This window comes from Corylus avellana, chromosome ca5, assembly GCF_901000735.1.
Source record: "Corylus avellana chromosome ca5, CavTom2PMs-1.0".
NCBI classification, from domain to species: domain Eukaryota; kingdom Viridiplantae; phylum Streptophyta; class Magnoliopsida; order Fagales; family Betulaceae; genus Corylus; species Corylus avellana.
Genome location: NC_081545.1, coordinates 10,133,620 through 10,161,136, shown reverse-complemented (window position 1 = coordinate 10,161,136; position 27,517 = coordinate 10,133,620). Strand labels below are relative to the sequence as shown.

Genomic DNA, 27,517 nt, shown 5'->3' with positions numbered 1-27,517 from the left:
TCATCAAGCATTACAGTTGCAACATCTATGCCACCAATATCATTAGAAACCAACCCTATGGATGGTGCCCAAGATCCCTCCCCGGTGGGAGTTGTATCTCTAAACAATATTTCCACCTTCACAGCATAAGCCAAACCTTTCGTGTGAAACTTGGTTGCTTCTGGAACTTCCTGTATTTAGGTATTTGTAAAAATCAATAATAAAACATTTTTTAAATCATTTAAACAAAAACAAGTAAGTATAAATATTGTATCTGCAATTTTTTTTCCCACCAATCATATGGCGCATCAATTGTCTTTTTCACCGGATCCCATCCATGGCCAGTTTCCTTACTTATCAATCTTTTCCAAATGTTCCACTCTTTTTTCAAACCATCCCACTTGTTCTTTAGTTGTTTATAGTAATATTGTTTTCCAGTTTTTTCATTAAATTTATCTATCATATTTTTCCATCTTGTCCTATTGAAATGTGTTCCTGGGCGGTTACGAGCATGAATCTTAGTAATACATATGTCAAGATAATCTTCTAGCATTTTTTCAGTCCAAACTACTTTCTTTATTTGAGTATCTGCAGTAGCAGCAACGCTGCTTTGACCTTTTTTACTCATGTTTGTCACACAATAAATAAGCTGATAAAATTATAAATAAAAAAAGTATGTTAAACATTATTAACAATTAAAAATTTATTTCAAGTGATCAACGGATAGAATGCAAAAATTTATATTTACATGAATAATATGCATGTCCATCAAATAAAATGGCAACAACCAAAAATAATGGAATCAAGTTTCTGCAACAGAAATAGCATTAAATAGTTCACATACACTAATTGTTTCTCCCCCATCATAAGCTTTAAATATATATATATATATAATGAGCATGTTGTACACTCGAACCCATGTGGGATAATTATGAAGCCAAGTGGGGCATTTTTTTTTTTAAAAAAATATTGTTTGAGCATACTGCAGTGGGGGATAATTCATATTGTTTTTTGGTAAAAGAACCCACGTGGGAGCTTTCCCACTGCACGCTCAAACCCATCTTCTATCACTATCTCACTCTCAAGCCTATCTCAAACCCATCTTCTATCACTGTCTCACTCTCAAACCCATCTCCTATCACGACACCCAAAACCATCCAAGCAGGTGAGTTATCTCTCCTTTATCTTCTTACCTTCGATCTATTTTGAGCGAAAGCAAAATTAAACGAAGCTATTGCTCACCTGCCTTGATCTCCCTCTCTCTGGAGTGGCTGAAGGCAACAAGAAGGATTTATTGAAGGGTGGGAAGAGATGCTTATATATGAATTTTGTTGTCATTTTGTGAAATTTGTAATGGTATATTTGTCTGTGCATATATTTCATTAATTACAAAATTGCAGCGCGCCTTTCTTCTGATCGTCCGTTTGTGTAGAAGCTTCATTATCCAGCTTACGCTCAAACGTGGGTTTGAACATTTGAAACTTCAAAAGCCCTTTCACAACCATTTTACCAAACGACCATATTTTGGCTGAAATGAGGTTTTGATGCTTCAGACGCGCATTTTGGGTCTGCAACCGCAGGCCCAAACATGCTCTAAGGCAATATCCTTACCCATTTCATGGTCTTTATTTGTCGTTTCATGTGTAAAGATGTTTTGACAAACCTCATGCCTATTTCTTTACAAGAGCCAAGTATGTTTTAAAAGAGTTTTAAACTCTTCTTTCATTGCTTTGAGTTGCATGATAACATGATATGTACCTTGCATGTGCCTGCTTAGTAGCCTGAGATGAGATATATCAACCTTTAGATTAGATAGAAGCCTCAAAACGCAGTTTGGAGCTTTTGGCCTGGACACCTCACTCACTGGCCGAACGTTCAACCAGGAAGCAATGCATCCATCCCTTAGCTCCAAATGTGCGATATTAGGGTTCAGTGACCCTTTTTGCTAGATAGGACTTTAGTACCATACTCGGAGGAGTTCTCTAGTACTGCGCATAAAGATATGTCATATTTCATTATAGTAGAGATTTGTGATGTCAGAGGACTCATGCAAGTGCGCGAGGTAAGTAAATACTTACGAACACTTTCCTTAAAAATGTGTGATATGTCAGTTGATTGAGCACTCGTATGATATGAGCATACCTACATTTTTTATAATAACTTGGTAACTACTTTAATAACTGGTTGATAAGATGCATTATATGATATGGTACACCGGTACGTGCTGTATAATGGTCATGGGCTTACTATATAGACTTGATTTTATGGTCAAATGTGTGTGTTATATGGGTCATGGATTCAATGGTTATTCGTGAACGGCGAAGCCATGCCTAACGGTTAGTCACTACATGACGAAGATCACTAGTAGTGTGGGCTACCCGAGGTCGGACTTGGTCGGGCTGCTAGTGTTATGGATGGGAGCGTACAATATTTAGGGCACCGGTCTTGTATTACAGGTCTCTCAAGACAATATCAACCCTACTGAGAAGAGGTAATATCTCGGGTAGACCATATATGATAGTTATGACTTATAAAATATTAGTTTTTTTGCATTTAAACACCTAGTCGATTGCCGCTAGAGTACACCACCCATTTTCTAAATAAACAATACTTTTACGGTGTATTAACGGAAGCAACACCTCTTTCAAACGTTTACCAACATTGCACATTTATTTATGCTTAATGATAATCGACTCATATCATACCCAATTGTGAGGTTTACTTACTAAGTCATTAGACATACACAGTTATTACTCTTATAGGGAGCTTGCCTCTAGGGCCCAAAAGTGGTTCAGTTGCCAGTACAGACTTTATCTTAAGATCTTCATGATGTTATCAGGTTTACTTTAAGTTATTGTTAGTTGCTTCATGTCTTAAATTGAGGATTATACTTGTCCTTCTAACGACTCGTAGATTTCTCAGATTTATTTCACCTTCCTATGCATTAACTTTGATGATGCTTAGACGGGTGGTTCCCCATTTAGTCACCAATTGGTTAAAATGGGATAATTACCAGTAATCTTGCCAGACTGGCCAAGGCCAATTTTAGGGGTGTTACACTAAGGGAAGAAAAATAAATCAATTAGAAATTTGCAAAAAGTACTAGTTTAATGCTCTTTCTTGAAGGGAGTAGTCCATTGTAGCTAGCCTTTAAGAACAAAGTAGGAATAAAGAAGCACATTCAAAAGTTGGCTCAGTCTAAAAAAGAGTCATTTTGGGATTGCGTTTGAGAAATAGAAGTTTTAAGTCAAAAATCGTTTTTTGGCAAAAACTTCATTTTTAACTTTTTGCCAAAAGTGCGCTTTGGCCATTTTTAGGCTTTTTAGACTCTTAAAAGCGTTTTTAATTTTTTTACAAACGACTATCTTTTTCTTCAAATTGACTTTTTAAGTGTTAAACGCACATTTACACCTCTCAAATGCAATTTCAAACAGACCCTAAGTATGAGTAGAAGCTCATAATAATTAATCTAAAGAGATAAAGGAAAAGAGATGAGAGACATAAAATTAAGGAGGTTTAGTTTTGACCTACATAACATGTTGCATCAAGAATCAAATTAAATCATCAAGAATATCTATCTTATAATGAGAACATAATATGCTGTCACGAAGAAGCAAAAGCCACACCTGGCACACTACGTACGCGGTCGGTAGATAGACGATAAAATTATTATACAGGCCATATCTGGGACCTTTAGCTACTAAAAATATATGGACTATATTTAACGTGGATTGAAAGAGAAATAGTTCTTGTTGGGGAGAAAATCTCCCCTAGTGGACCCCATTTTTTTACACTTATTTACCGCATGTCATAACCTACTCACCTAATGACATGTGTCTACCTTTTTTGCATCTTTGGATAAAAGGAGGAAAGAGGAAGGAGAAGGGCTCTCTTTTTTTATTATTTATTCTCCCCACACACAGTTCACTCTTCGGAGGGACTCCCAGAGATCTTCACATCTCTCTCTCTATCTTTGGCGACCCTCATATCTCTCTCGCATGTTTCTCTCTTTCACGTCTCTCTCTCTCTCTCTCTCACATGTTTCTCCCTTTCTTTGACGACCCTCTCTCTCTCTCTCTCTCTCTCATTTCTCGCATACCTTTCAACACACACTGATTCATGGATAATAGATGCGGATTTTCATTATCTTTCTTACCCAAAAATGAAGATGTTAACTTAAGCATCAGATCGAAAGTCTTCGACTCCAACCAAAGACCCTTTGACCTTGTTTTTCATTTTGTAGGAACCTCATTGCCGTACAGGGTCCCTTCACGGCTTAGCTATAAGTAAAATTGATGAGGTAGTAAATTCTTGGACTTGAAAATGCTCCAACAATTCTCAATAATTCAATGAAATATAGATGAGGTCCATATGATCTCAAGTCAAGAGATCAAGAGACACTGTACGTAGAAGAATTAATTAAGAGTTGTTGCGATGTGAGATGTTAACATCACAAAGATTTTTGAACTCCTGCGAATTAATTAGTCAGGGTCTTGTGTGGCCCGAAAAGCACGTTATAAGTACTAGTCATAGAAGATAGTGAGATGTTAATATTACGAAGATTTTTGAACTCCTGTGGAAGGATTTGGGGTGATCATGGGGGGGTTGGGAGGGAGTTGAAAGGGGAAGACAAGATAAGGAAAACGTAGAAAAGATGCTAATTAAGTACTTAATATCTGGTGGGACATGCATGTGTGCTTCTGGGTGAAGCTTCTCACTCACTCATCAATAAGCATCGACTACTACTCCTTATTCCTAACTTTTTGTCCTCTTTCTCTATTTCTTTCAATAACCCTTTATCCCTCCTTTTCCTAATTAACATACTTTTGCGGATATATATATATATATTGTTAGAATATTTGATATTATTCTAAGTTGATTTATTTTTTTGGGTTTAGTCTAGGTGGACACTGATTCTCTCTCTATCAATAAAGAGCTATGTAACATAGTTTAATACATAACTCAATATACTAAATGTAGTCTATTACGTATCTCTGCTTCTGTTCTTTCCTCTTCTCTCTCTTTCTTCAATATATCTCTTCAATATATATATTCTATTGCCAAATAATTTGAAAGATCACAACAGTAGGATTTGAAGCACATCCAAGTGATTCTGGAACATGACTTGCCAAACTCATGAACTTGCATAAGCAATGGCAATAATATAGCAACCTTCCATTTAAAACTAAATTTTAATTTAAAACTCTATTACTCAGGTTAAAGTAATAGCTTCAATCCCTTATAAGTAACAAGTATGCCCAAGTATCTTAAATCTTTGAATCAAGCAAATAAAAAACTATTTTATAGATCCTAAATGTTTGACTAAACTTCTTGTGGCTTCTTTACAGTTTTAAGGAGCCAAAGATCAGTTGTTTGGTTTTAATATTTTTCTTTTGATTATCTTTCTGTGTCCCACTCTAGCTTGTAACAAAGAAGGGTAGCCAGTAATTGAAAACAATTTACAAAATCCATGCTCATTGGGATCATATGAGATAATCTATTTGCACTTAGCTCTTTCATGTCGTACGTGTTTTAGCATTAAATATCTTCCCCACCTTAATTAGTTGATGCCATAATCCTAAAAAGGTCTTCTTAATAAAGATTTAAAAAGTATTATTGGGTAATAAACAGAAAATTATTGTCCTATTAAAAGTAACCAACCTCGTCATGGCTATTATTTTAACAAAGATCAAAAGGTGGACATATGGTCCCCAACATTTACAATAGCCACATGCAATTCGCTTTCAAAACTATTCAAAGAGGCTCATATATTAATTATGGTTAAATACTAAAAACCCCCATAGGGTTTCGACACTTTAGTTTTTCCTCCCTAGGTTTTGATTTGTATCACTAGAGGTACCTGTGGTTTTGAAAAAGATCAAATTGGTCCTCCATCCATTGACCATTAGTTGATTTAACGGAAGTCCACGTCACTGACACGTAAACCAATTAAAATTCGACACTTGGCATAAGTGGCCACATCATCATTAATGATGTGGCCACCTAATTAAATTTTTTATTTTAAAAAAAAAATTAAAAAAAGTATATTTTTTCAAAAAAAAAAATTGGGTTGGGGGTGGCTCGGCCACCCCCTTGGTGCCCAAGGAGGTGGCCAAAACCACCCCTAGTGGGTACTAGGGGTGGCTCAGCCACCCCCATGGAGCCAAGGGGGTGGCTAAAACCACTCCCAAACCACCATTGGGGGTGGTTTCGGCCACCAAGGGGGTGGCTCGGCCACCTCCAGTGGGTACTGTTCCAAAATGTAGAGGCTACTGTTTACAAGCTTAAACACTGATATAGAATGCTCAGAATTAAATCTTCACCGTCCATAATGTAGATTCATGTGTCGTGAACGTCCCTACAAAATTTCAACTCAATCGGACCACGAACGCCCATCGATCGGAGCTGTTGATCAAGGTTGGACAGCATTTCCATAATGTTGTTTCACCCATTGCATGCCTGGTCCGGACAGGCCTTCCCCGGGTCTGGACCGTATTTCCAGAAATCTTATTTTTGCTCCGCAAGGCCGTGTCCGAACAGCCCATTAACCTGTCCAGACACCCCGTATCTATTATGCCCAAAAACGTGTTTTCAGTGGGCCCAGGTCTAGGGTTTGATGTACTAATTTATATACATCATTATAGAAGAGAGGGTACGAATTTTCACCCCAAAGAGTTCGTGTGAGGCTGTGCTTGAGTGATTATTTTGTTGTAAGCCAAATTGATTCCCCTTAGAGGATTTTTGTTAGTTTTGATTGTGTGCTTAATTGAAGTCTATCGGAAGGGTCCGATAAAGGAGAATCACGTTGAAGAAGATTGTGAGCGATGAGACAAGTTGGAGGCTTGTCGATCTTACAGAGCCAATGTCTTGCAAAGGTTTATAAGTGTTTTTAGTGTTTGTAATCTCTGGATAATCTTTTGATAGTGATTTCCTGGGTTTGGCTGCCCCGGAGAGGTTTTATTTTTATAGCGTTTTCTAAAAGGTTTCCTCTTCATCACCAAAATCTTTGTGTTTGATTTTACTTGTTTTTGGTGATTGTTTGCTTAGATTTAAATATCCGTTAATTCCGCATAAAATCGTGACATTTATTTGCTTAGAGTTTTTCATATAGTATCAAAGCGGGTTCACTCCGTGAAGGATTAAATTCCTGAGTGTGATCTTTGTTTCTTGTTTAAGATGTCTCAAACCCTTAACACTGTGCCTAATTTTGATTGATCAAATTATGGCTATTGGAAGTCCCGTATGAGATTTTTCTTAAAATCTATAGACGTTTGGCATGTCCTTGAATCTGGATTTAAAGCTCCAGATAAGCCGACAACTGAATGGTCTAATGTTGAAAAACAAACTCGTATAGCGAATGACAAAGCTATAAATGCTCTATGCTTGGCAATTTCACAAACTGAGTTCTTCAGAATTTCAAATTGTGATAGTGCCAAAGATGCATGGGAGATCCTAGAAACTACTTATGAAGGAACAAATCTTGTTAAAGCTTCAAAACTTCAAATGTTAGTTTCTAAGTTTGAGGAAATTAAAATGTTAGAGGATGAGACATTTAATGATTTCTTTGGTAAACTTAGTGAAATTAGAAATTCCATGATAAATTTAGGAAAGAAAGTTTCTGACACTAAGATTATTAGAAAGGTCATGAGATCACTCCATAAAAGATTCAGAATGAAGGTAACAGCCATTGAGTCATGCATTAATTTGGAAACCATGGGGATAGAAGAGTTAGTTAGTGCCCTTCATACTTAAGAGTTTTCTTTGCCTCAACCTAAGAAAAATAAGGATCTTGCCCTTAGAACTCTTAGAAAGAACTCTGATGAGTTATTTGATGAGGAATCACTAGATGATGAGGAACTTGCCTTGATAGCTAGAAAGTTTTATAAGAATGAACATAGAATTTCCAAGAGATTTGAAAAACAAAAAGGTAGTACTCAGGAAAGAAATGAAAGAGACCCACGTGGTCCAAAATGTTATGAGTGTTCTGGCTATGGTCATGTTCGCAATGATTGTGCTAATCTCAAGAGTAATAAGCTAAAAGACCAAAAAGCCTTCAATATTACCTTGAGTGACACCGATGAGGAAGAAACTCCTAATTATATGGCTTTTGTTGCATCCTATGATTCTGATGATTCTAATCAATCAGATGTTCAGTCTGCCTCTGATAATGAATCAAATAGGGTTAATGATCTTTAAAACTCTTTTAACAATTGAATGGAAAAGTTTTCTATGCTTAGAAATACTAACTTGAAAATTGTTAAAGATTTTAAGAATCTTGAGCTTGAAAGGGATAATTTGTTGAAATCTTTGAGTAATTCACATGATGTTTGCATTACTCTCAAATCTGAAAATCATTTGTTAATTGCTAAAAATAAATCCCTTCAAAATGATTTGATTGCATCTAGAAATCACTTAAGTAAATTCTCTAGTGAAAAGCTTGATAAAATGTTGCATATTCAAAAGCATTCTAGCAACAGATCTGGCTTAGGATTTGATAAAACTACTTCTTTGTCTTCTAACCGTGCTTCTACTTCAAAGACTGTTTTTGTTAAACCAGTGAAAGTAGAAGAATCTTTAAGTGAAGAAAAGCAAGTAGTTGCTCTGACTCCTCAAGGTAAGAAAGGTAAGAAAATCTACATTAAGCCTCATGCATCATACCCTACACTTAGAGTCATGCATCCTCCTAGGAAATTATCTTTTCAAAGGTTTGTCCCTACATGTCATCATTGTGGCAAAGTGGGTCACATTCGACCTCACTGTTTTTATTTGAAACCTCATGTGCATATAAATGAAAATTTCTATTCTAAGAAAGAAAGTGAGGGTTTGGTCATAATGATGAGAGAAGTGCTATCTAGGCTAGATAAGTTTGAGCAAAGTCATAAGTCTAGACCAAAGATTTCTCAAGTTTGGGTTAGGAAGGATGATACCATTCACCCCTTGAGGGGGAGTGGTGATGATCTCACCTTATGTTAGGTGAGTCACCCACATGCCTAGGATTGATTTTCTTGCATATCTTTGCATATTCTAGAGCATGTTGTTTTTCGTTTTTCATTGCATTTTTGTTTTATTTTGTTTTGAAATTGTATTTTGTTTGTGTGCATTTCTTTTGTGAAAAATAACAAAAAGACAAAAATATTTTACTTTGGTTGTTTTTTTTTTTTCTTTTCTTTATTTTGTCTTATGCACCTAGATAGTTTATTAATTTCTCATGTTGCTTTTTATGAATTTAATTCCTTGCGTCTTGGAATGTTTTTAATATGCATAAGATGAAAATTTGTTTCAATGGACTTGTTTTTGTGGTTACCTAAAGCTTGAGCTTATGTGGTACATTTTGCCTATGCTTTATCTCTTGTGCACAGTTAAGCTTAAATTGAGGTTTTGTTTCACTTTATTTGTGAGGTCTGTTAGGTAACCATATGAGGTTTTTAACTAATCATATTCTTCAAATTGACCATATGCTAGTTGAACTTAGGGCTTAAAAATTTCTACTTTCTCTTTTGTGATAAGCACCAAAAGTTTAAGGACACTTTCTCAAAGAGAAAAATAAACAAAATAGTGAAACAAATAAAATCAAAAGATCATATTCCAAAAGGAATTTATTTCACTGTGTCAAACTTGTGCAAAATGTTTTACAAAGAGAAATGTATAGGATGAGAGTGGCTAGGCCCTAGTATGATAAGGTTTGACTTTTGATTTGATATACTTGTCAAAACCTCATGGTGGTGAAACTTTCTCCTCATTTTGTAAGTTGAAATTTTTTCTCTTTGGATAGTTTGCACACACACCACACAAGCATGGGTTGAATGGAACATTTTTCTTTGCTTGGGTTAAGCAATATGAGTTTCTTGCCATTTCTAGTCTCATGTATATTTTGCATATTTGGAGCATGTTTGGGATATTCATTATGCAATACATGAGTCATTGATGTGTATATCATGTGTGTTCATTTGACTTTTGAGGGCGAGAAACATGTTTTTGCTTTTTCAGTTTCTTGTTGATAATTGGGTCATACATTGAGGGGGAGTTTTGCTGATGTTTCTTTATGATCTTGCATTCTACGTCATTTTTTTTTCATGACTTTTATTTATGTATTCTTGTTCCACATATGCCTTGATGTATTTTGTGAAGTGTTTCAGGAAACATAAAGACCTTTTGTCATTCTGTGACAAAAAAGGGGGAGTAAATATGGGGAGATGATGGGATTGGCTTGGCATTTTAGTTTTGTCACCGAATTGCTAAAGGGGGAGTTTGTTAGTGCTTGTGTTGGCTTAATTCAGTTCCAAAATGCATAGGCTACTGTTCATGAGCTTAAACACTGATATAGAATGCTCAGAATCAAATCTCTACCGTCCATAATGTAGACTCATGTGTCATGAACGTCTCTGCAAAATTTTAGCTCAATTGGACCACGAACGCCCATTGATCGGAGCTGTTGATCAAGGCTGGACAGCATTTCCATAATGCTGTTTCACCCATTGCATGCCCAGTCCGGACAGGCCTTCCCCGAGTCCGGACCGTATTTCCAGAAACTTTATTTTTGCTCCACAAGACCGTGTTCGAACAGCCCATTAACCTGTCCGGACACCCCATACCTATTATGCCCAAAAACGTGTTTTTAGTAGGCCCGGGTCTAGGGTTTGATGTACTGATATATATACATCATTATAGAAGAGAGGGGTACGAATTTTCACCCCCAGAGAGTTCGTATGAGGCTGTGCTTGAGTGATTATTTTGTTGTGAGCCAAATTGATTCCTCTTAGAGGATTTTTGTTAGTTTTGATTGTGTGCTTAATTGAAGTCTATCGGAAGGGTCCGATAAAGGAGAATCACGTTGAAGAAGATTGTGAGCAAGGTGACAAGTTGGAGGCTTGTCGATCTTACAGAGCCAAGGTCTTGCAAAGAGTTGTAAGTGTTCCTAGTGTCTGTAATCTCTAGATAATCTTTTGATAGTAATTTCTTGAGTTTGGCTGCCCCAGAGAGGTTTTACTTTTAGAGCGTTTTCTAAAAGATTTCCTCTTCGTCACCAAAATCTTTGTGTTTGATTTTACTTGTTTTTGGTGATTGTTTGCTTAAATTTAAATATCCGTTAATTCCGCATAAAATCATGATATTTATCTGTTTAGAGTTTTTTAGCAAGAACCCTTTATCGCCCTGTAAACTTGTCACCAAATCGCCATTGATTTCCTCTATGGATTGTCTTACTTTTCTCGCCAACTCCCTCTTGATAACGGTAGTGTTTGGCAAACAACTTGACATATTTTTATGGAGACGTCACGTATTTCCATTATAAAACAAAGAGCATGTGATTTTGTTGGGTCTTCTCTAGATAAGTGCCCTATCAATTAATACCCCTATCAATTAATAAGGACTGCTTTGATGTTAATTTGTTGTCCATTCAACTCTTTTTCTTACATAATTCAAATTTACAACTATAAAACAGCATCCAACATATCAACTATAAAAGAACAACGATGTTTTCCTTGTCCAAGATAACTATTATTTTCTTAATAAGTAAAAAAAAAAATTGGTCCTTTTTTCTCTCACATGATTTTTAAAAAATAATATTCACATAGAACGAGAAGAACATTAGGAGAACACCTAGTATTCTCCTAAATTAATATTTTTACTTCTTAACTTCGATTTGTGAAGGGCTAACATCGTTGGTGTTACACTTACTCAGATATTTTATTATTGATTACAATGATAAGTTTAGAACAAATAAACCATGGTTTCTGTTCAAATTTTCATTATAGTTTATGGGCTGTTGTAATAATAATAATAATAATTACTATTGTGGGTTTGCAGAATCTTACTATAACAATAGTAAGTTATATGGGAAATTTGAGGGTCTCTGCCGGAATAGAAAAGGGATTCCTTGATCCCCAAAAGTTCAAGTCATGCATGGAAAATGCCTTTGAAATGATGCTCAAAGCCGTAGATAAACTTCCCCTACGGAAAACTTTAATTAGAAGGTTTTTATATGCATCAAGTGTAACGAATTGTTATTCGGTAAGCATAATGAATATTTCCAATCCCGTTATGATTGTGAATGGACTAGTTATAACTAGTTGAAAGTATGTTTTTATATTATTGTTTTTTTTTTTTTTTTTTTTTTTTTTTTCCTTTTAACTTTTGGTTGAGTAATAAGATTTGAATTACTTATATGTGGTTCTATACTACATATCGTGTGTGGCACTAGTTTCTATGATGATCAACCTCAGCCTTTGGCTAATTAATAAGAGAATGGTTTACAAATTTTATTTTTATTTTTTGGTCGGTTTCAAAATAGAGATTTTCACACAATCAAAGATTAAGAATTAATTTTAGACCTCAATTTATTAATAATAATTAAAAAAAAATATGCTATATCTCGAATTCTGTCAAAAGGACTAAATAACAATTATCTCATATATATATCCTTATTATTATTTTACCAATACCAAAAATGTTAGAGGCTACATTTGTTAATTACTAATCAAGACTAAGCCAACTATTGATTGACTCATAAGTAGTATTTCAGTCTCTTTTAGGGCACATATGAAATGTATAGCGATAATCAAGGACTCACTTGTCATTAAAGTGACTATTTTTTTTTTTTTTTTTTCACAACACTAGCAAAAAGGAAGAACTTGACTTATCATCTTCTGCTTTATTTTTCAACTTCAAATACTCGACTTTATAATGCCCATTTTTTTTGTAATTGTAACACTTAACTTTCTTTTTAGACTACGATTGTAGTTGGATTCTTATTTTTCTTTGCCATTGCTTGAGTTTCTGTCATTGGATCGACTTATAAAATTAGTGGAATTTATCGAAATACCTTTAACAAATAAACTTCGAGCTTGATCAACATTAGATTTCCCATTCAATCTTTTCCTTATCTACAAAGAATGCCAAGCAAACTTAATGCCAGCTAAGGAGATGATATCTCTACCGTACAACATTGAGTTAATGAAATTATCAAAGAAATATAATTTTGAACAAAATACAATCAAGCCTTGATCATTATCACTAATTTTAGGGAAAAGAAGGGAAATGGGTAGCTGCCGGTCAAGCCGCCCTCCGCCACCTTTGTGGGTAGCTCGCAGGCCATCCCTACCCAACCGGCAAAAACCACTTTCCTTTTTTAAAAAAATCATTTCTAGTTTTTTCGTCAACGAAGGACGGCTAATACGAAGAGGTAAATCTAATAATTTAATGAATACTTTAACAATGATATTGATTGCTTTGGGTCTCAGCCCACATGATTTTGTTATTAGGTTTACCTCATAAGACCTCATACCATTTAAAGATAACATGCTCTATATAAACACATCCTCTTTCTCATATTCAGGCAATGTGGGATGCGATACTTTTTCTTCAGGTTACACAAATTTTTTTTAACCATGTTGATGGTGCCACACTATCCAAAATCTTCGTCAAGCGTTGTTGTCACAACAAAGCCTGCATCTTGAAATGTCACAAACGGAAATTATTTCAACTATCAAACTTTTCTATGTTAAATTTTGCAGAAGCCATCTCGTTAAACAAAAAAAAAAAAAACAAAAAGCTCACAATTAAATAAAATAAGCCAATTATACAAAACACTAAAAATTTTCTAGCTTAGCTTAACAAGTCTCCGTTCATAGATAAATATGACCAAAAGAAATTTCGCTATGAAAAATGAATTATAAAACTCAAAATCCAAAATTTCAGTTGCATCCAAATTCTCACAGTCCGACAAAAGAGAGTTCTTCACAAAAGGGGACATTTCTCTAACTCTCTCATGCTATAAAACTTAAAAGTCAACTGAAATGAACGAAGATTTTTGCAATTGTGAAAAATGGGGCAGCCGAAAAAAAATAATCTCTCTCTTCTCTTTCATGTATCAATATTGGTGGGAGGTGGCCATAGTTTTATATATAAATACATAGGTCGGGCTACAAAGTAATTATCCCCTTCTTCAAAAGAAACCTCAATAGACCACATGAATTATGGGAGATAAATAAGCACCTTGGTCCAATATTTTGACCTCGATCTCAAGTTTTAATTGGCATTTATTGCGGGAGGGAAGGGAATAACTTTTGCTTTTGTTTTTTATTTTTTTAAATATGGGAAGTAAAAAAAAAAAAAAAAAAAAAAGGTAAAGTACACCTAACCCCTTCAAACTACCATCTCAATGACAATCTACTCCCCAAACTATCAAACAATTTACTCATCAAATTACCAAAACAATGACAATGTATCCCCCAATGCTAACAAAATGACGAAATTACCCCTATAGAATTTTTAATAAGACAAAAATACCCTTAAAATTTGAAAAAAAAAATTAAATTTTAATATTTTTTATTTTATTTTAGTATGGGTAATTTTGTTATTTTGTTAAAATTTGGAGTACATTGTCATTGTTTTGGTAGTTTTGGGAGTAGATTATCATTGGGGTTGGCAGTTTGAAGGGGTTAAGTAAACTTTACAAAAAAAAAAAAAAAATTATAACAAGATAAAAACACAAAAATGATGAGCAACCCAAACAACAGCCCCTAAACAACCACAAGTCGGCAGATAAGAATCACTTATTTTAAATCGATAGGCTATCTCCATGTGTTCATTTTTTATGAGAAGCGTGTTAGGGACTAGGGAGATTATTAGAGTTTGGGAAGTATTTTTTTGAACCCATATTATTGCAAGATAAAACACCATATTTTTATGAGTTGAGGCACATATATTTTTATGTGAAACTCAACTATTTTACAGTCACATATTTATGCTCAACAAAAACGACTGCCACAACTTTGAGGTGTAATTAGTTTTCCAAGTCACAAGTGACTGCGAAATAACTAAAAGCTTAAAAACAAAAACAATATATTATGGAGTTCAAGGAAGGGTTAGAGCCAATGAATCCTTATGCATGGCCACTTTGTCAACAATTTGGGACGTGTAACAGCCAACAACCAATAGAATTAATCAGGTCAAACCAAATATTAAGAACTGCAGTAACACGTGGTGAATCAGCAGGAAATTAGTTAGACAGGTAGCAGATTATTGTTATCTTAGACTCAGTAAAATAATTTTTGTTTTTTATATTTTCGGGTGTTTGGTGCGACTGAAAATAATATTTACTATTAAATATTTTCAGTTTTACTAAAAAAGCCTCTTTAATTTTCGAAAAATACTTTTCATTTTTAAAAGCAGTAAACTATTTTTCGAGTTAGAGCATCTTATTCTCAAATTAACACACCCAACCGAGACATCGTCGAGACCCCGCTCTGATTTCACTGGGACCCTGTCGGGACACGGTCAAGACCTTGTTGGGACCCAATCAAGACATAGTATGGACCTTGCTGGGACCTAATCTGGACTCGTCAGGCCGTCGCCCGGACTTCGTGGGAACCTAGTTGGGACTCTACTAGAACTCAATCAGAACTCATCAGGCTACCGTCCAGCCTTTGCTGGGACCTAGTAATTAAGGCCACTGCCGAGACTTTGTCTTGCACCACTAGGACTCGATCGAGACACGGCCAGGACCCGGTTGGGATTCACAAGGACCCGGTCGGGCTACCATTGGTACTTCGCTGGGACCCAACTGAACCACCATTGGGTCTTCGTCAAGAGCTGGTCGGGATTCGCCGGACCTAGTGAGGTTGTTGCCGGAACCCGGTCGGGACATTATTGTAAGACGAAGATGCTTCTTCTTGCAAAATCAAAGACGTTGCTCTTTGGTTAGTTACCTTAGTCTTCCGCTACATCAGCTAACTTTAAAAAAAAAATAAAAAATAAAAAAAATCTAAAAAAAAAAAACAAAAGATAAAAAAATAGCAAATCGATGGTGTTATTTTAATTTTTTTCTTTTAAAAAAATTAAGTTTTTTTTTTTTATTTTATTTTTTTTTTTTTCAATTATTTTCGTTTTGTTATTTATTTGTTTTTTTTTTCCTAGAATTTATAAGGATACTTTTATCTTATTAAAAAATTGTAAAGTTTATTTTTGTTTTTTTCCTTGCTTTGGGGGTGACGTAGCGGAAGGCTAAGTAGCTAAAATCAAAGCGTCTTCGTCTTTTGACCAAAAAATAAAACAAGCCCGCAGGCTGAAGAAAGATAAAACTCCACAGAGTATTTAAGAAAAGATTATCTGATTTTATAATAATTTAATTGAGTCTCCGTTTTGCACCACAGCCTATTTATAGAAGATAAATATTTGTAAAGAAAGTAAACTTAATCGTAGTAGCAATAGCAAATCTAATTCTAATAAGGAAAGTAAATAAAGTCCTAATAAAATAAATAAGATCATAATAAAATAAAATAAAATCATAGTATCAAATAGAAAATTAAAGATAATTGAAAATCAGCTCAAATCGTGACAAATCTTTTATTTTATACTTCCATTGTCAAAGAATGTAAGTATAAAATTCTGATCAAGCGACGTTATTCCAATATTATTTTTTATATTTTCTTATATTTGTTGTTACAAAAAATATAAATAAATATGGTCATACATCAAGAGCCAATATTGATAGTGACACAATTAATAATTTGAGAAAACACATGCAAAGACATTTGTGGCACATTTGTCATTTTAGTTTTCAAAATTAACTGTTCAATATGTAGAACGTACCCACATCACATAGCCACTTCGTTTACAATTTGGAACTGTAAAAGGCAACAACGACACGAATCGAAAAGGTGGGGGAGTATATGATTTGATGGCTGAGCTACCAGAACAAAAATCTGAAATTGAACATACAAAGTACCAAAACATTGCTAAAGATAAAGTTGATGAGATCCGGTTTATATGCGGTTAACGGCCAAGATTGAATTTTAAAGTTAACTTTCTTTTATAAGCATTTAATAAGAGAGAAAATAAAAAAAGATTTTGAAAAATTTAATCTTGACTATTGATTAAATTACAGCATACATAGTGTTATTTTAATAATAACATGTAAGCTAAATCCAAGTTGATATATGTTTACAAATATTGGAAAATGTGCTTTTCTTCCTGCCTGACAGAAACGGCCAATCGTCTTAATTAACCTAGTTTTATCTTTCTGTTCCAAATTCTATACCGACATATATTTAGTTTTCTTCTGACCTACCAGTAACCAGAAACACCCAATTCATAAATGCTTGAAAGCAAATCCCAATGAATTGGCAATTAAGGTTTTATTATCTTTAATATTTTTAAGGACCACTAGTAGTTGGACTGGTTTTTTTATTTTTTATTTTTAAGCTTAGGAACGTGACAAAATATAGTATAAATACTATTTTGGGGCCTTTTATTCTTATACACTCTTTTTTGTCGCAGCTCATTTTAGCGGTATTTCTCTTCCTTGCAGCTGTTCAAATTATAAGAAAAATATAAGAAGTATTTGAAAATTTTTCATATGAATCAAATACCCAAAAATATTTTTCAAACCATTTTCAAAGCTTCAAACAAATTAACAACCGAAAATAGTCAATTTTTTTTTGCTGAAAAATGTTTTAGATGGAAACAAACTGGGGCTAATTGGATGTCAGTATGATTTAGACATCACTTATTGTGTGCAATTGGGGAATAATTAGTTAGGTTTAAATGGTTAGAGCAGGAGTCGCAAGCTACATTAATTTTGTGTGCAATTGCTCCCATATTAAATTACTTGTCCGAGTGGGAGTGCAACACAAATATTGAAGGCCAGAAAGACGGAAAGCATTATGGAGTTGAAGGAAGGATTGGAGCCAGTGAGTCCAACTGCACAATACTTCAACAGCTCTGCATTATCTGCATTTATTCTCACCGTTTTGGAAATTGAAGTTCCAATTATCACCGACATCCACGTGCACGCCATATCTTTGCTCAAGGATTTATTCCTCCCTATCAATCCACGCTTCTCCTCCGTCATGGTGCCCTCTCTCTCTCTCTTTGTTTTCCTTTTTATGTTATACATTTTTCTCTGATTTAGAAGCGGCCGGGAACATGAACGACAGTCGGTGGTGGTGGTGGTCATGGTCGGCTCCATGCATATGGTTAGGCCAATTAAGGCAATGACATATGAAAAAGGGTGTTTGTATTAAAGAAATGGTAAAAGGTCTCAAGCAAAATGTAATGAGAAGAGTCCATTTGATATTCTAGGAAGGTTTAGAAAAAAAAAAGAAAAAAAGAAAAAAAAAAAATGACGTAGCATGCATGTATAAAATCCTAAAAAAATTTATCTCTTTTGCTTATTAATTTGTGTTTATAATTCTTTATTTGTTTGATATTTTATATATTATACGTACTATCAGACAAAATTGATTTCAGTTGGCCAACAACGCATGTAATTCTTTAGTCCATCCACAACACCAAGTTTGTTTAGCGTTATGGGGTTGTACTTATGGCCAACAACGCATCTCTTATATTCTTAGAAGAAGAAATAGGTAAGTTTCGAGTTGAAGTTTCAAGTACGTTTTTCTTTTCTATTTTAATTGGACCCCCAAACGAAGTCCAATTGACTCCAAACTTTGGACACGTGTTTATGAAGGTGTATAATGATAATAATAATATTTTTTTTTTCCATTAAATTAGCTCAAATAAATTTCAGATTTTATCACGTTAATTTCTAAAACTCGCATTAAGCTTACAACAAATTATGTTTTAAGCTTTAATGCCTTTAGTTTTGATGATTAAACTCCTCGGGAGTTACAAAACGAAAGAAGGCTCTCTCTCTTTCTCTCTCTCTTATATATATATATATATATATGGCATATCTATGTAAGACTAGCTAGGCCTCTAGGCCCAACATATTTCTTTAAATTTTTTTTTTTTTTTTTTTTTAATTAAATTGAAGAAAAGATGTGTCATCTTGAAAGAGTGGCGGATGTTAACCGCTGGCGGAGAACCTCCTCATTGAAATCTCCAAATAAAATGGGTTTGGAAAAAAAAATTGTGGGGGTCCAGGTTGAGGAGAAGGGTGACGGCGCAATTATTCATGGTCCGTTGTGGTGGCACTCGATCAAGCAATTTCTTTTAACTTAGTATATAAAAGTGATATAAGTCCATTTTTTTAATAACATGTCAGATGCACATGAATTTTTAATAAAATTTATTTCAACATGGTCATTGTTATTAAAAAAAATGCGCATCTCACGTATTCATGGACACATATGCCACTTTTATAAATTAGGTTGAAGAAAATTCTTTTAACCCAATTTCAAAAAAAACTGTCCTTATTTAAATTAAAATTTTTATGCGATATAACAAAAAGAATGATAATTTGGAATGATAAAGTCAAAACATTACTATAGACATGACACTTTTTTTTTTCTTAGGATATTATAAAAAGAGTAATACTGAAAACTCCATATTCTTATAGGAATTTTCAGTTTTTTGAGAAATGATATAACAATATTTTCTTTTTCTTTTTCTCTCCATGTGGTATGATCATCTTGTCTTCTTATGTGCTCCCCTTTTTTTAGGGAAAATAGCAAATGTTATCTTTAATTTTGTCTATATTACTGATTTTCAAATGTACAATTTGTAGGGTAGAGTAAAATGATAAATTTTTGGGAGCCCCTACAATGTGGTCATGCTGCAAAATGGGTCTTTGGCAGCATCTAACCACAAGGTGACACATCACAAAGCTTATTTTGACAAAATGAAATCAAAACACTAGATAATAGAAAACAAAGAACCAAACCACCTACCCCGGCGACAATGAAACCATCGGTGACAACGAACCCACCAGCTATGGCAGACCCAGCCGTGGGTCTGGTGTGACCCATGGTTGAGTCAAGCGTGGCCCACGGCTGGGTCGCGGCAGACCCAACCGTTGGGTCTGGCCGTGACCCAGCCGTGGGTCAACTCTCCTGCGACTTTTCTACCAAACCTAACCTCAAAAATCGATTCTAATGCTTTAATATAAATTTCTAATGTCTCAAAAATCAATTATAATGCCACAAAATTCGTTTCTAATGCCTCAAAATTCAATTTTGTATTCAAAACTAAAACCTAGAGGGGAATGTTAACCCTTTTTGGGATTTTATCACCCTAAAACCAGAGTCATGCTATCACTCACGGTGTTGGAGCCATGTGAAAAACCAAAGAAAAAACCAAAAAACCAGACCCAAACCAGAGCAAGACGCATCAGAAAAAACCAAAAAACCAGACCCAAACCAGAGCAAGACCCATCAGAAAAAACCAAAGAAAAAACCAAAAAATTAGACCCATCGGAGTAAGACCCACGCGGCCAGCATTTCAGCAAATCTACAGCCGGCGATACCTAGTCGTGGAGATCCAAGCCGGCTGTGGGTCAGCACCGTGGGTCTGCAAACCCACGATCTTCTTCTTTCTCTTCTCTTTCTTCTTTAGTTGAAAATCAGGTGCATTAGGGTGTAGGTTTTTTTTTTTTTTCTTTTGCATTTTTTCCCTTTATGTGAGGTGTCCTTTTATTAGATGCTGCAAAACCCTCCTTTCGCAGCATGACTGCATAGGAGGGTTTCTCTAAATTTTTTATTTACCCCATCACACTTGTGGAATAGGTTATGGACCAAAAAGGTGATAGACAATGGAAAAGAGTAGAAGTGAAACTTGAAGACCATATTAATGTCCCCATTTTCCCTGCCGGATTGTCACCAACATCATACGATGCATATCTTGACGATTACATGTCAAAAATAGCAATGGATCACTTTCCCCAAAGCAAACCACTATGGGAAGTTCACGTATTCAAGCTTAACATTGCCGTCACGCCCACACACAGAACTAGAAAGTGATAATAAAAGTGCTCTTGCAAAAGCGTTTCAAATCCTTCCCTTGATCTCTAACTCTCTATCGGATTTTGGATGGAGCATTTTGAAGAGCACTTTGGTTAAGGACGATCGGACACCAATAAGGTCTGGGGATGAAGGAGTAGTGTTTCGGCCAATCACAATATCAACCATGACATTCTCTATTGATCGTATCAAACACATAAAGGCCAAGCTTGGATTGGTAAGATCAACATATCTAAGCACAAACTAGCTAATGATCATTTGATTTTCATGAAATTCATATTCACTACTAGCACAAAGCAAGTTTATCTTCAATTATGAACCTTTTTTTTTAGGTATCAATTATGAACTTTTTAATAACTCCCAACTGTCATGTTTATTAGCCATTTGGGTTAAGTTTAAAGTATTTAACTCCCAACATAAAGTATTTAACTCTTTATGTTTTTAAATACTCTTTTGCCCTCTAGGGTTTCAAGACTTTATTTTTTTTTTCTCTTAGGATTTCATTTTTATCACAAAAGGTACCTGTGATTTTCACGAAGACAAAGATGGCACCTCCGTTAAAATTTCCTCCAAAACTTAGTAGAACGCAACTCAGCACCAATCAGAGGTCGCCACGTGTCATATAATTAATTTTTAAAAAAAAATTAAAAAATTATATTTAAAAAATAAATAAATAAATAAATAAAAAAATTTGGGTAGCTCTTGGCCATTTGGGGGGTGGCTGGCCACCCTCTTTGGCCATAGGGGTGGCCAGGCCACCTGCATCTGGCCCGTTTGGGAGAACCGCCTTCTTGACATCAATCTCAGAGATGGAGTGATGGTAAATGCACTACAAGAAATTAGGTCTTTAAAGTCGCCCCTAAAGACCCTAAAGTGGACGCTGTTGTTTTCGACCCTAAAGGTGTCGACGCTAATAGTCCGACCCTAATGATCAAATGTCTGATTATCAGGGTCCACTTAAAAGTCGACCCTAATGATCACTTTTAGCGTCCACTTTATCGCCCCTAAAAGTCACAATGTTTGGACCCTAAAGATGATGTAAACGGAAGCGAAAGTCGACCCTAATAGTCAAGCATTAGCGTCCACTTTTAGTTAACCATTAGGGTCGACTTTATGGACCTAATGGCCCTTTTAAAAAAATAATAATAATAACTATTAGCGTCTAAATCAAAGTGGACGCTGATAGTTAAACCATTAGCGTCCACTTTTGTGGACACTAATGGTCCTAAAAAATTTAAAAAAAAAACTAACTATCAGCGTCCACTTAGAGTCGACCCTAATGATGACTTTTAGCGTCCACTTTATCGACCCTAAAAGATGCATGTGTTTGACTCTAAAGATGATGTACACAAAAGAATTAGTCGACCATTAGCGTCCACAAATGTGGACGCTAATGGTCCAAAAATATTAAAAAAAATTGACGACCATTAGGGTCAACATTTGTCGACCCTAATGGTCCTAAAAAAAAAAAAAAAACTGCGATCGATCGCAGCATCAGTAGGTTTTCAAATTTTGGAGATCGATCGCACTCCAAGTGCGATCGATCGCAGCATCAGTAGGGTTTCGGAAATTTGCGATCGATCGCACTCCAAGTGCGATCGATCGTAGCATCAGTAGGTTTTCGAAATTTTGGGATCGATCGCACTCCAAGTGCGATCGATCGCAGCATCAGTAGGTTTTCGAAATTTTGGGATCGATCGCACTCCAAGTGCGATCAATCGCAGCATCAGTAGGTTTTCTAATGATTTCCAGTTCAAGTGAAGAACAATTCACACAAATAACATCAAAAGTCAACTGACTAGTCTTAGCAAAAAGAGTCACTAATAGAGTAAGATCTTGAAGGCTTAAAATATATCATATTTGTAACTCCGACAAATGACAACTAAAAGGCCAAACTGCAATCCATTCTTATCCATGCAACACATATCAATTGATGTTAAAAATTAGACTTTCAGTCAGCTCATTATTTATCAACCCACTTAACTTGTCTCAAGAGTCATGGAGAGATGAAGACCACATGAAATTAGTCAAAATACAACCACCAACCTCTTGTTGAATGTGGACACCGAAATCTCCAAATACAATGTTCCCAGACGCATCTTTAGCATTAGTTTTCTGAATAAAATTCTGCATCAAAAAACAATAACATACTGAATTTTACTCTTTATCTTGGGGAAAAATATAATGAAGAAGTTATAAGATATATGCAATGCAATGAAATGAACACAGGCAGTTTTTCACAGTATTTCATGAAGCCAAAAAAGAACTGCACAATTTAAATCACCTGATCAATTAATAGTTTTCAACCCAAAAGCGAAAATATGAATTCCTTACGTAACTCACCTGCCGTGCTCCCTCTGCGACACAAATAACAGCTGAACCCTTTGTCTCAATCAGGTATTTCAGATGACTCAAAACACCATGAAGCCCGTGCAAATTAAAAGATACCTTAGATGTGCATATCAGTAGAATCAGTAACAGCTCACAAAGATAACTATCCAATTAATTGCTAGTAATAAGTACCTCATGAATCAAACATATGTCAATTTGTCCACTAGCTAGGGATGCATGCATAGCTATATATCTACTGCTACGGCCCATCAATTTCACAATGCCAACACCATGATAAGCATTGTGCGCCTAACAAGATTGAGGCCAAAAAAAAAAGTTCACTATGAAGAAACCAACACTAAAAGAATTCAGCAGGAAAACTTATCCGGAGAAACATAACTCCATGCATGGGCAAATAAAATGCACGTAGAGTACCCCTATAAGAAACATTGCATTTATGTTTAAGTACACAACAACATTCTTTGATGAATCAATTAATATATGAAATAATCAAACTAATCTAAATGCCCACAAGAAACATAACGCAAAATGACTAACCTCATCAAAATCATAAAAAATATGTGAGAACTGCCCCATTAACCAAACCTGCCAAGGGAGAAAACTATTAAATATATGTTTTACAATCCATGGGCAGCAAAATTCCAAAACCCAAAATAAAGTACTTATCTGCATCCTCTTCCTTGCCAATTCATCCTCATAAGCAATTTGAGTAATCTACCACAATGAACTAATATATAATATCAAAGACAATGAAAATGAAACCCAAAATGATAGAGAAAGAGATACTAAAAATGTGTTTTTTCATGAAATATATTAAAGCGAGAACCTGCTTGGGTGGTTTAACTTTCTTGTACTCTTGTCATCCTGCATACACTTAAAAATAAAATTTAGAAAGATATTATTACTCCCTTGCATTGTTTACTCAAAGTTCTTTAACCTTGATAACCATGTCAAGGGAGATTTACTAACTCAAAAGTTGTTGAACCAAAAATTTTCCGAATATCTTAATATAATATAAACCAAATAAAAAGTACCAACAAATATACATTACCAAACAGATCATGATCAACAAATAGTCAAATACATATTAGCAAATAGAAAGTACCAACAACTATCCAAATACATAGTATCAAAAAATATATCACAAATAGATGCTATCAAAGAGTACATCCTAAATAAAGTTATTCCAAAGCTCCCTCAATTGTTGGCTTCACTTGATGCACCTCCAAGCAAGCTCCCTCCAGACCTAAGAAGAATAAAATTTCATATAATGATCAATAAGCTTTTTAACGATTACTTAGTATGTGTGTTTTTGTAAAATTAATGCATAGGTAGAGTTTCACTAACCCTTCAATACGTGACATTAAGAACTCAATAGTGGCTTTCAATTTGTTCGTTTCCTCAACGTTGGCTTGCAAATTCTCCCTGTACTGATGAAGTTCAATTCTAGTCTATTGAAGCTCGCTTTGAGTATCTTCTTGTCTTTTCCTATACTCATCGTGGTTGTCGAAGTGGGTGAACGCTTGAGATGAAGTTCTTAAAAGGGTAGGAATAAGACCCCATCCCATTCCTCTAACGTGCCCAGCTCGTCGGCCCCCTAGTACTTGTGTGACTATTTCTTGCATTCGGTCATCCACACTTGTTCCCTCCACATTGCCTTCCTCTAAGGCCTCACTGGTTGTTAATTCTTGCATTTGAAGCTGCACAAGTCATAGTTGGCCTTAGTTTAACATATACTTCATGCAAGTTTACTATTCATGTTCTTCACTAATCAACTTAATGATCGGAGCGTAAACAGTTACTTACATATAGACTTTTGCATTTGTCGTTCACAAACTGTTTATCCTTTTTTCTTGTATGGGTAACCTCATATAGTTCAACAGGATTAGGCTTCACTTTTGTTTCTTGTTCCTACACATAATACATATAATCAAAGTTTACACTAAATAACGTTACTTTCATTAAATTATGGTACGAGATACTTACCTTTTTGTAAATGACGTTGACAAATGAACAAGTCCCAGCTGTGTGATTTGTTTCCAATTTGCTTCTGTTTTTTATATTTCGTTCAGACTTTTTCTATGAAATTTGGAAAGAAAAAAAAAACACAATTATTCATAAAATGTCTTCAAGTGCATGCAAATTATATCAATTTGAATATTCTAATCAGTATAATAATATATATTTACCTTCCATTTACCGTCATCAAATGAGTCACATATTAGGTTCCACTGTTGAGGACCATACCCTGCTGGCACGTTTTCCCTCCCAATAGCCTTAGCCTTGGCAATCCCCTCATCATCGTCTTTATCAATGCCGTCAAAATATTTCTTGTAATGATCCCTATACAAGTTCGAATGAAGCCTAGCATATGCACGACCCAATTTATTTTCAACAGCTTTGATGTGCTCGTATCGTTCCATATTCAGTGCGAAGTTTGACTGATACATAATAGATAAGAAAACAATGGTAAAAAATGTGTCACATTAATTTTCCATACGAAACATATTATTAAACATTACATTGATATTCATACCTGAATATGAAATAACAACTTGCTCTTTTCTTCAGCTGGGACCTTTTTTCATTCACCGTGATGAAGTTTGCACATGTTACGAATAATCTCCCCAATCTTGCTTGCAAACCATGATGCATTCTCGCCTACAGGTGCCCGGTGTCTATTTGGGATGTTTAGCACTAAGGGACCATTCTTAAGTACGTGGTCACTCAACTTCTTACACTTGGCCTTACCCCTTACACTTCTGACAGACGTGGTAGCTGTTACGCAAAACATGGTAACGTAGTAAGTTATATTTGGAAAAGTATATTGTCAAATGTCTATAACAAACCAAAATAATACAAAAATAACAGTTCATAAATATAAAATTCATGAACTTACAAGATGCAGTAGGGGCGGCTCCCTGTGAATCCAATCCTGCCACTGAGTGAATAGGATTATTAGACTCATGCGAAGGATGCCCATCCACTGACTCGAGGAGGAGGGGGGCGAGGGCGACACTTGCATATCTGTATCACCAAACCCAGAATTGAGAGTCGGACTCTCATGCTCGTCAATAAGGCCCCGACCTTGACCTTGGCCTCGGCCTCGGCCTCGTGCTGCTGGAACACGTTTGCGTCCTGTTGTTGTCATTGTTGTGATCAATCCGCTAACAAGTCAAAAACCACAAAATCATATTAGTCAAATTATAACCATATAGCATGTTCAATATTTTTGACAAACATACAATAATCAGGCTAGTAAAAAAAAAAAAAAAAACACCACAATATATATATATATATAGAGAGAGAGAGAGAGAGAGAGCATCAACTTCATTAAATATGCTAATACACTTTGTACTTACACCAAATGTGAGCTTATGTTCAACATATTTCATCATCAGATTCATATTCAGAATCTGTATCACTGTCACTTGAAGATGATTGTTCGTGTTCAGAGTCATCTTCGTTTTCAGAGTCTATATCGTTGTCGCTACATAACTCCTCTTCCTCATCAAAGTTTGTATCATGGTCCTCGTCCGGCAAGTTATCGTTGGCAAACATGCTTGCATCAAGTTGAATATATAATTCGTCAATTGCTATTGTCGCATCATCTCTACGTAATTCAGTGGAGGCTTCAACATTTGCTTCATCAACAAAGACCATATTACCCCCAACATATTCACCTTCCTGGTATACGTCATCACTGAGTCTTTGGTCATCCTCTGTATTATCTCCCTTTTATACTGTTGGAATATCATATATGTCTCTATTGATCCACTTCTGCACCACTTTCCAATTACCACCCAATTTGGGATCATCCAAGTAAAACATTTGCGAAGCTTGACATGCTAAGATGAACGGGTCGGATTCACACCATTTACGAGAAGTATTCACAATCGTGAAGCCTTGGTCCATTCGTACTCCTGTTGCACTCCCAGTGTCCCACCAATCACACTCAAACAAGTACACGAGATTTTGGCCAGGGTAACGTAACTCTAGAATATTTTTTAACTTACCATAATACTACGTTATTGAGGTTTCGTCCTCACCTGAAACAGAAACACCACTGTTCTGAGTAGTACGAGTTTCTGCACATTCTTTCGTGTGGTACCTAACCCCATTCACGATGCAACCTCTATACGATCTAACATGACGATCAGGCCCACATGCAAGATCATATAATTGTTTTGAGTCATTGTCTGCAGTACTCCCACTATTGTATAAACGTTTATGGAACCAACGTTCAAAGTTAGCCTCATGCTTTTTATCAATGTCACGGCCGCCTTCTCTTTTGATCATATTATAATGTTCACTGCATGAAAAATAAACGTATTGGTAAATGATCATCAACACTAAAATTATAACATGTCGTAACAGGTAAAACACAAAGATCATTACTAAACTTACTCCAAATATGAGGCCGTTTCATTATAGTTGGTAAGCACATATCATCATGCCCTATCAAAATAATTAGCATCCAGTGTTAC

The 27,517-nt window shown here is 35.3% G+C and overlaps 1 protein-coding gene across 1 annotated transcript in view; it reads left to right on the top strand.

Moving 5' to 3' along the window:
- Nucleotides 1–17,642: 17,642 nt before the first annotated feature.
- Nucleotides 17,643–27,517, top strand: part of LOC132181743 (wax ester synthase/diacylglycerol acyltransferase 5-like) — a 97,353-nt gene continuing 87,478 nt past the window's right edge. Inside the window, exon 1 of the mRNA XM_059594980.1 lies at nucleotides 17,643–17,831. Within this exon, the coding sequence (XP_059450963.1) occupies nucleotides 17,643–17,831 (189 nt within the window). The remainder of the gene's footprint in view (nucleotides 17,832–27,517) is intronic.